At 39.7% G+C, this 9415-nt stretch overlaps 1 gene segment (V, D, J or C); it reads left to right on the forward strand.

Moving 5' to 3' along the window:
* The first annotated feature begins 316 nt into the window (after positions 1-316).
* LOC109377759 (T-cell receptor alpha chain V region RL-5-like) lies at positions 317-8017 on the forward strand. The segment is given in 3 exon segments: positions 317-463; positions 587-704; positions 7907-8017. Coding segments are annotated over 3 exon segments (228 nt in total).
* The last annotated feature ends 1398 nt before the right edge of the window (positions 8018-9415 follow it).

Consider the following 9415-nt stretch of genomic DNA (forward strand, 5'->3'; position numbering starts at 1 on the left):
GGATTATTTGGGAAGCTATAGAACTCTGTACCATGCAGAAAATTACGGAAGTAATAATTAAACATTTCCCCAAGCATACTAATGAACCTATACAGTGAATGTTGAGTGTTTTCTTCTTAAGAGTCCTAACCCATTCTCCTGTATCTCCCTGAAGCTGGTAGGAGAAATAGGGTCCAAGACACGGCTGTGGTGCAATTTAAAAGACGACCACAAGATGGCGCTGCGTCCTTCAGATGTGGTTCGCGTTCGTATTCAGATGATGTTTTGACTGGAATACCTTTATAGCCACAAAACAGGCTATTGCTGTGCAGAAAGGGTCTCTTAGTTTATGAGTGAGGAGTTTCTATAAGATCCCGCTGGTGACCAGCCCAATTGCATTTGGTGTATTCCGAGGAGCAAGGATCATTTTCTTCTGCCAACATGCTTTCTGCCACCTGTTTAATTCTTGTGATCTTAATATTCAGTAAGTAACATTTTATCCTAAATCTTAATGGTTTTTAATTTTCCTATAATCTGAGACACTTTTAGTTTTCTTCCCTGGCTGAAAACTCTCTTCATGCACATAAAAATATAATTTTTTTTTTAGGAGGGTCTAGTGGGGACTCAGTGACCCAGACAGAAGGCTCTGTTATCCTTCCCGAGGGCGCATCTGTGTTCCTGAACTGCAATTACCAGACCAGTTATTCAAGTCCTTTCCTTTTATGGTATGTCCAGTATCTCAATAAAGCTCCCCAGCTCCTTCTGAAGAGCATATCAGAAAACCAGGAGGCAAAGCATCAAGATTTTGAGGCCAAGCTTGTTAAGAGTGACAGTTCCTTCCACCTGCAGAAATCCTCAGTCCAAGTGTCAGACTCAGCTGTGTACTACTGTGCTCTGAGAGACACAGTGACGGGGATTGCAGGGGGAGCTGAACAGAAACCCAGAGGGGCACAGGTGGGGCCTGGCTGTGGGCAGCCCTGGGAGGAAGGGTTGTATTCTCTCCCTAAGCAGTGCTGAATTTATTTAGCGTTTTCTCAGGAAGATGAACCAAGCTCAGGTAACTCCTAGAACCTAGGAGGCTGGGAATTGCTCTGCAGGTAGGATAAGGGGGATGTCAGTGTTAAAGAGAACTCATGCTTTGATCCCCAGAAGTGCCTGGGCTCAGCCAGAAATGCTCCTCTCTTCTCCAGACTCCAAGCCTCTCATAGGAAACATTTCCAGGAAAACTCTCAAATGGGATTACTCTCAACCAAGGTATTTTAACTGTTTAACTATTCAAAAGCTCCAGTAATCTTGTGGTTTTCATGCAAACATTCACAAAACAAACAAGGGATGCAGAATCTGGTCTTTAGTGTCCTGCATAAGTCTCCACAACTGAGACAAGCATTGCCCCTTTCTGGTTCAGGTCTTGCTGTAGAAAGTTCAAATCAACTCCCCATTAACCCCTTATCCCATACAGCTCCTCAGAAAACTGCTGTGGAGGGACCCGCAGGTCAGGGCACCAAAGGACACCCCCTCCTCCTGTCCACACTACACACTGGGTGAGAGGTCCCCAGTCAGGAAAGGCTGCATCCAGGGAGCCCTCACTCTGCGTGTTCAGTCCCCTCCACCATCACTGAGGCCTTTAAATCCCCAAGGATGTGATCTGGTCAGTCACCGGGGTTGGGCTTTAAGTTCTAAGATAATTTTCATCTGTAAGGAGGCCAGAATTTTTACCCATCTTAGCTCTTTGAATATTTGTTTAAACTAAAATATTTCAATGTTTTTATATACAGAGGGTGCCAAAAAAAGTATACATATTTTAAGAAAGGAAAAAACTGTATTAAAATTGTAATGCTTAATATATGCCGATAACAAAAGATGAATACAAGTCATGTGTTTACATTTTTTTGGCATCACCTGTATGTCATTGTAAAACAAGGAAGATCTGTATGCAAAGACCATGTGTACCTCTCACAAGAAGGACCCATGTTTGTCTATAGAGTAGGAAATATAGAGTATAAAGAATAGGAAAGTAGATTAATCAGCTTGGGCTGCCATAACAAGATACCACAGAGTGGGTGGCTTAAACAACAGAAATTTCTTCTCGCACGGTTCTAGAGGCTGGAAGTCCAAGATCAAAGCGCCAATGAGGTTGGTTTCTGCTGAGTATTTCTGTCTGAGCTGCAGGCAGCTGCCCCTTTCATTGTCCTCACATGGCAAAAGAAGAAATACTTGATTTAATACTTCAAGAAACACTCTTCCCACCCACAGATCTTGCAAGTTTTTATCAGTGGCTGAATATAGTAAGATGCCAGAAAGAAAGAAAAGCAATGACCTAGAATTCTATGGCCAGCAAAAATAGCCTTTAAAAATAAAGGTGAAATATATTTTTAGAGAGATGAAAGTGAAGATCACTTGTCTCTAGCTGACCTGTGGTACAAGAAATGCTAAAGGAAGGTCTTCATGCTATTAGAAAATGATATCACATGGAAACTCCAATTCACAAAAAGAAACAAAGAATACCAGAAAAGGTAGATACGTGGGTAAAAATTTTAAAGTTTTATTGATAATTTCAATAACTATTTACTTTAAAAAGCTGCTGTCTTTTTACATCAAACTAAAGATAATGGGTTGTGAATGTTTATAGCATATTCAGGTGCAACAAGAACATATTTTATTCATTTATTTGAAAGACAAAAATTAATTAAAGGTGCATATTTTAGTCTCAAAAGCTACTACTAAAAATAGCACAAAAGTAGAGATTATCTAATAGCACAAATAGTATAGATTATCCTTGAGATCTCAGAGTAAGCAGAGATTTTGGCATGGTACAAAATACACTAGTCATAAAAGAAATATGCTAAGTAAGGCACAAGCAAAATTTAAAATTTCTGCTCATCAAAAGACAATATTAAGAAAACCAATAAGCAATCTGGAGTCTGAAAAAAAGGAAATATCTGGAAAAGGATTACTTCCAGAATACATAAAGAACGCTCATAAATCAATAATAAAAAATAACACAATAACAAAATACATAAATAGGATGGCTAATAAGTACATAAAATATGCTCCACATCATTACTTATTTAGGGAGATGCAAATGAAATCCATATTCAGATGCCATTCATCCCCCCTAGGAGGGCTGAAAGCAAACCCTCAGACCACCTCAAATGTTGGCAAATATGTGGAGTAACTGGATGTTTCTTGAACTGCTGGTGGGAATGTCAAATGATGCAATCACTTTGGGGATTTGCTATGGCCCAGCAAATCCATTCATAGGTATTTACTGAAGAAAAGTGAAACACAGACCTACAAATGACCCATACAAAATGTGTATAGCAGCTTTATTCATATTTGCCAGAAACTTGAAACAACCCAAATGTCTGTCAGCAGCAGAATGTGTAAATAATTATATATAAGGAATATCACTCAGCAATAAAATAATGGACCACTGACTGATACACGCAACACAGAATGGGTCTCTAAAACTTTATGTTGAGCAATAGTAACCAGACCCTTCCTCCCAAATACTGTATGATTCCATTTATATGAAATCCAAGAACAGAAAAAACTGAACTATGGTGATAGAAGTCAAAAGGTGATTTCCTCTGGGAAGGAGGCTTTGACTGAAGAGAGGCATGCGGGACTTTCTGGGATTATGGAAATGTTCTCCATTTTGTTTGGGTGGTGATTATATAGGTATATAAAATTCTCAAACATTGAAATGAACATATAGGAACTGTGTATTTTATTGTGAATAAATTTTACTTCAATAAAAAGGAACCAAAATAAAACAAAGCAGCCTATACATGGAGAAATGTGCACCTGCGTAATTATAGAGCTAGATGAATTGTCACAAATTGGAGCAACCTAGGTAACCAGCACCTACATGCCAAGCCACTCCTTTCTTGACCACACACAAGTAACCACTATCCTGACATCTGACCATGCAGATTAGATTTCTCTGTTTTTGTACTTTATGTAAATAGAATAATTTAGCATGGTCTCTTGTATCTGGCTTTTTTTTTTTTACGCAATCTTACCTCTGTGAGATTTATTCATATTATTATGGATAGCTGTTGATCTTTACATTCAGAGCTATATGGTCTTCCATTTTCTTTAATCATTTTATTTGTATATATTTAGCTTCTCAGAGCATAGTAAGGTCCAGCTAGTCTTTGTTGATTCCATGCCTCAGGCATTTATTTGTCAGAGGGGTTGGGAGTAGATTGCACCAAACTACAGCTGTTTTGTAACAATTAGAAAAGTACAAATAAATTTCTGCAACAATCACAGAATGCTGGACAAACGAATTTTCTTTGTGTGCATTTTATTTTATTTTGGTTCACTTTTGTATTGAGGTCTAATTTTTCCCCACGATGAAATGCACAGATCTTAAATGTTCAGTTCAATGTGTCTTGAGAATTATATACTGTATCAAACAACATATAAATCATTCCCTTCACCTCAGAAGGCCCTAGTGCCCCTTTCCAGTCAAATCCCTCCTCCTACAGACAACCACTTTCTGATATCTATATCACTGATATTTTGTCATCCTGGGCTTTAAAAAAATTCTATTTTCTCATAATGTATCAAGGATGTTAGATGTCACCAAATTAATATATTCATTTAGCGAAGGGAAAAAATAGATGATTAAAAACTGCAGTCAATTGAATCACAATCATAAATCAGCACATTGACACCAAGGAAATAGGACACCAAGTTCCATGCTGCTGAAACATAAAGCTATTGAAGTGCTGAAAGCCTTGGAGGTACAGCTCCTAGTGGCGGTGGGATGAAGACATATTGGCAATTTTTGAATGGTTACATATTAGATGTAAGAAAATAAGAATACATGGTCTGGCGAGTTTGCACTCTTTTTGACTCTAGGGTGCAATATTCAAAGGCAAGTTTTTTCTAGCACAGACTTACTACTCATAGTTGTTAGACATGTGGAGCTGGACAAAGTTCATCAATCAGGAAACTTCCTACGATAGCATTAAGCAGACAAGGAGCATTATCCAGTGTAATTTCCCCCAAAAACCAATGCCTTAAAGTATAAGGAGAAAAGTTATGGTGATTGAGAGAGGAATAGTTTTATCTTCCTGACTGGAAGAAAAAAAATCTGTGAGCATATTTTACTGTGGATTTTGGCTAGAGACAAAAACAAAACAAAACAAAACAAACAAACAAAAAACACCATACAAAAAGATGATGACTATTTGTTCTCAGAAGTCATGATGATCATAATAAACATAATTTCTTATGAAACTTACAAGTCCATCTTAGATGCACTGTCTGAATATGGCAAATGGTTGTATCATTAATATCCTACAGTTCAATTTAACTCATATCCATGTTCAAATATAATTGATTATTAATTAAATAAAAACCAAAACTTTATTTCTTATTTTGATTTTTTCCTTAGTTTGTTACATAGCCATTAATTTCCTTATTTTTATGATTAGACAAGGTATAAGTTAATATTTAATTGCTTAAAGTATTGAAAAAAATTTATGCATATAGAATAAAAAGTGAGACATTATTTGTTCTTCACAAGTTCTTAATTATTGTTAAAATTTTAGTGAGCATATATTCAACTGTTTTGTTTCATTTATGTATATATCCATAATAAGCATATAATTTAAAAACATAAATCAATTTATGTGTAAAGTGCTTTGATATGATTGAATAAGTCAGAGAAATCTTTCTAAGTCAGAAAATTGAAGTCCATTTTTTTCACAACTGTATATTATAATATAGATCTACCATAATGTATTGAATATTTGTATTGATGAATACTTAATTTTTTCACTTTTTTCTTGCCGCACACAATATACAATTTAATAAATATTTTTATAAGGGTATTTCTTAAGAAAAAATTCCCAGCCAAGTGGAATTTTTGGCATCCAATGATATGTGACACCTGTAAATCTTTATTGGATATTAGAATACCAATTTTCTGTCATTATAACACACAGGGAATATTAATATTGTGATTCCATATTCTTTGCAAAGTGTGAGTTAAGGGAAACCAGTCTTTAAGGACTGAAACGGCAAAAGGAGGGAACAGTTATAGGAATCTGGGGAAAGCAGCTGTAACTGCAGAGTAAAAATTTAGATTTCTTCTTTCCTAATATAAGTATTTATGCTATATATTTATCTTTATGCACTGATTTAGCTACATTCTACAAATTTAATATATTTAAAAATTGTTTTCATTTCTCTAGCAATGCTGGGCTGGGTCCCTAGATGATAGTGTTTCCATTTCTGCCTCCCACTCTGCAGATCAGTGTGCATTCGTGTGTGACTTCTCTCTGATTGGGCCGACTCTGTGTTTCCTGTAGAAAAGTTTGAACATAGAGATAACAAAGCAGGTCCTTTATCTTGTGACTCTTGTCAGTACTACAGACACAAGAGCAGTTCTCACTGAGTGTAAGTGACAGAAAGAATGGACAAATTCCTGAGCCTGCTCATCTTTTGGCTGCAACTGGACTGTGAGTTAGAGGGATCTGGAAATGGGCAAAGAACAGGCAGACCCCAGGATATTGCTCCCCAGGGAAGAGAGAAAGACAGGGAGTTGTAACAGCATAGTTCTCTGAAAGTTTCTGTGAAAATTAAAAAAAATAATAATTTATAAGTAATTTCCAAAGAGTAATTAGCCACTAACCAGTCCCTCTCTATGTTCTCTTTCTGAACAGACGTGAGCAGCAAACAGGAGGTGAATCAGAGTCCTGAAGCTCTGACTGTCCAAGAGGGAGAGAGCTTGTTTCTCAAGTGCAGTTACACCGATAGCGCCATTTATTCCATTCAGTGGTTTAGGCAGGACCCTGGAAAAGGGCTCACACTTCTGATAATTCAGTCAAGCCAGGGAGTGAAAGAAACTGGAAGAATTAAAGTTTCCTTGGACAAAACGTCAAAACATAGTGCTTTATACATTGCAACTCCTCAGCCCAGCGACTCAGCCACCTACGTCTGCGCTGTGAGGCACGGTGCACAGCAGCCACCTGACACCAATACCCAAACTCTGTAGCTGAGGCTCCAACCACATGTCCTGTCTTGAAGCTGAGGAACCTTGCTCCACTAAGGGGTTTTCAAAATTGACACTCTCTCAGACATTTCTCAGAGGAATAATGTTTAACTTATGAAATTTACATTGGAATTTCAGCAAGGATTAAAATGTTAGATTGGAGATGGCCTATTATCAGCAACTTTCCAGTATTTAAAACTATAGTCCACCTGTCTAACTGGTTCCAATACACTTTTGTAGTTTTATTGCTCACTCTCTTGGACACAATTAAATATACAAAACCTGATATAATGTTCTGAAGTTAAATTGTGAACTCTTTGACTTTTAGATTTTTATCAAGATCAAATTAAGTAATAGCTTTATTGAGATTAATATACATGCCATACAGCTCACTCTTTTAAAGTGAACAATTAAGTGGCATCTAGTACATTCACAATGTTGTGCAACTACTACCTCTATCCAGTTTCAAAACCACCCTCATTAAGCAGTTACTAGCCCTTTCCCCCTCCCTTAGCCCTTGCAAACACCAATCTGTTTTCTGTCTCTAAGGATTTACCTATTCTGTATATTTCATATAAATGGAGTCATACAATATGTGGCCTCTTGTATATGGCTTCTTTCATTCAGTATAATATTTTGGAGGTTCGTCTCACTCAGTACCACCTGCAGAAAGGCAAATACCCTTAACCAATCACTTAGGATGTCTCACTTCTAGTTAGCCTGCTTACATCTTCCTCATTTTTTTCTTTATTTTGCTAGAAATTTGTCAGTTTTACTGATCTTTTTAAAGAACGGGCTCTTTTCATTGATTTTCTTTATTGCTTTTCTGTTTTCAATTTCATTGATTTTTGCTTTTATCTTTATCATTTTCCTCCTTATGCTTGCTTTGGATTAATTTTTCTCTTCTTTATCTAGGTTATTGAGGTGGTTGCTTAGATCTATTAACAAGTCTTTGGGGACTTCCGGTAAGATGGCAGAATAGACAGACGCTGTGCCGACTGCCTCCCAGGATCACACCAAAATTACGAATAATTTATAAGATATTCAACCTTGGAAGTTCCCTGGACACTAGATGAGCAGAACCTCTAAATGAAGGACATAAAGAGGAGGCCACGTGGAATCTGGTAGGAGGGGCAGAGACGAGAGAGGGTGAATCCCGTGAGGGACACCTCAGTGATGGGGAGGCTTCTCCGATTGGGGGAGAGACCCTCCGGCCCCACACCGCGCTCACCAGCCCAGAGTTACTTTGCCAGGAAGAGGAGTTCTATGATAGCTGGAAGTAGGAAATTGTGAGGACTCTCTTTGCTCAACTTGGTAAGGCTGAGTGCAGCTGGAGAACCAGCAGAGCTGGCAAACTGACCCGCTCACAGGTGAGCACTCACCCGGTTCCTGGTGGAGGGAGTAGCTTTGTAAGCAGGGCCCAGGAGCCTATGGGGAAGGACTGAACTGAGTGCCTTTGGCATGGGAGCTGGAGGTTTTTGGGACCATTGTTCCCCTGCTGGAGTTTGCACATGAGTAGTGCACAGGAGGGTGCCATTTTTTCAGGGCTGGGCCCTCTCACAGAGGCTCAGGTCTGGGACTGCATTGGTCTGCTGGAATTGGTGCAGGAGTGCATGCGTGCGTGTGTGCATGTGTGCATGCGCATGTGGCCTTGGAACCCCACCTTCCACACTGCTTCTGCTGCGTAGCCAGGGAAATGCCTGGCAGGTGCACTCCGACTCCAACAGGCTGCTTATTGAGACCTGGGAGTGCACGACTCGCCTTAGGTCCCTGATTTCTGCACTGCGCGTGCAGAGTTGCCTGGGTGGTGATTGGCTGTTGGGCTGCTCGGCCTGATCTTTGAGCGGCTGATTGGGACAGGCTGAGACTGGGAGTTTTCCTGGGAATGTAGGGCCACAAGCTGTGTGCCTGCATGATTTGGCTGGGGCTTTCCTGGCGAGTTTGTGTGGGCTGGCTGCCGATGCAGGAGCACATGCTGCTCTGACTTGGTGGGGGCCATTGACCACACCCTTTGGTTCCTTGGGGTCCTGCCCCACCCACCTAGAGCTGTGTTGCCAGGGGCACCCTGAACCCCTGGTCCCTGGCCCCTACCTCCGCAGGCCATAGAGGGATTTTTGAAGCAGCAGACAGCCCACAACAACCTGTGAGGATTTTTGGTGGCGACCACGGTTCCAGAGCATACAGCAACTAATTGTGGGAAGCTTACTTCAAGTCTAGAGTGAGGTCGGCGCATGATGCACTGAGCCCTTCCCCCCAACAGCTGGTGCTGAGTCACCCAGAGTCTCTCTATTGCTGAGCAAGTGGTCTGCAGATTAAATTGGGTGGAGAGCCCCTCCCCCCCTTGTTATTTTCTTTCTAGGTGATCTAATACATCGAAGCAATCAGAGTGACAGCCAGAATGAAGAAACAAAGAAACATATCCCA

This window comes from Hipposideros armiger, unplaced genomic scaffold, assembly GCF_001890085.2.
Source record: "Hipposideros armiger isolate ML-2016 unplaced genomic scaffold, ASM189008v1 scaffold_1536, whole genome shotgun sequence".
Taxonomy (NCBI): domain Eukaryota; kingdom Metazoa; phylum Chordata; class Mammalia; order Chiroptera; family Hipposideridae; genus Hipposideros; species Hipposideros armiger.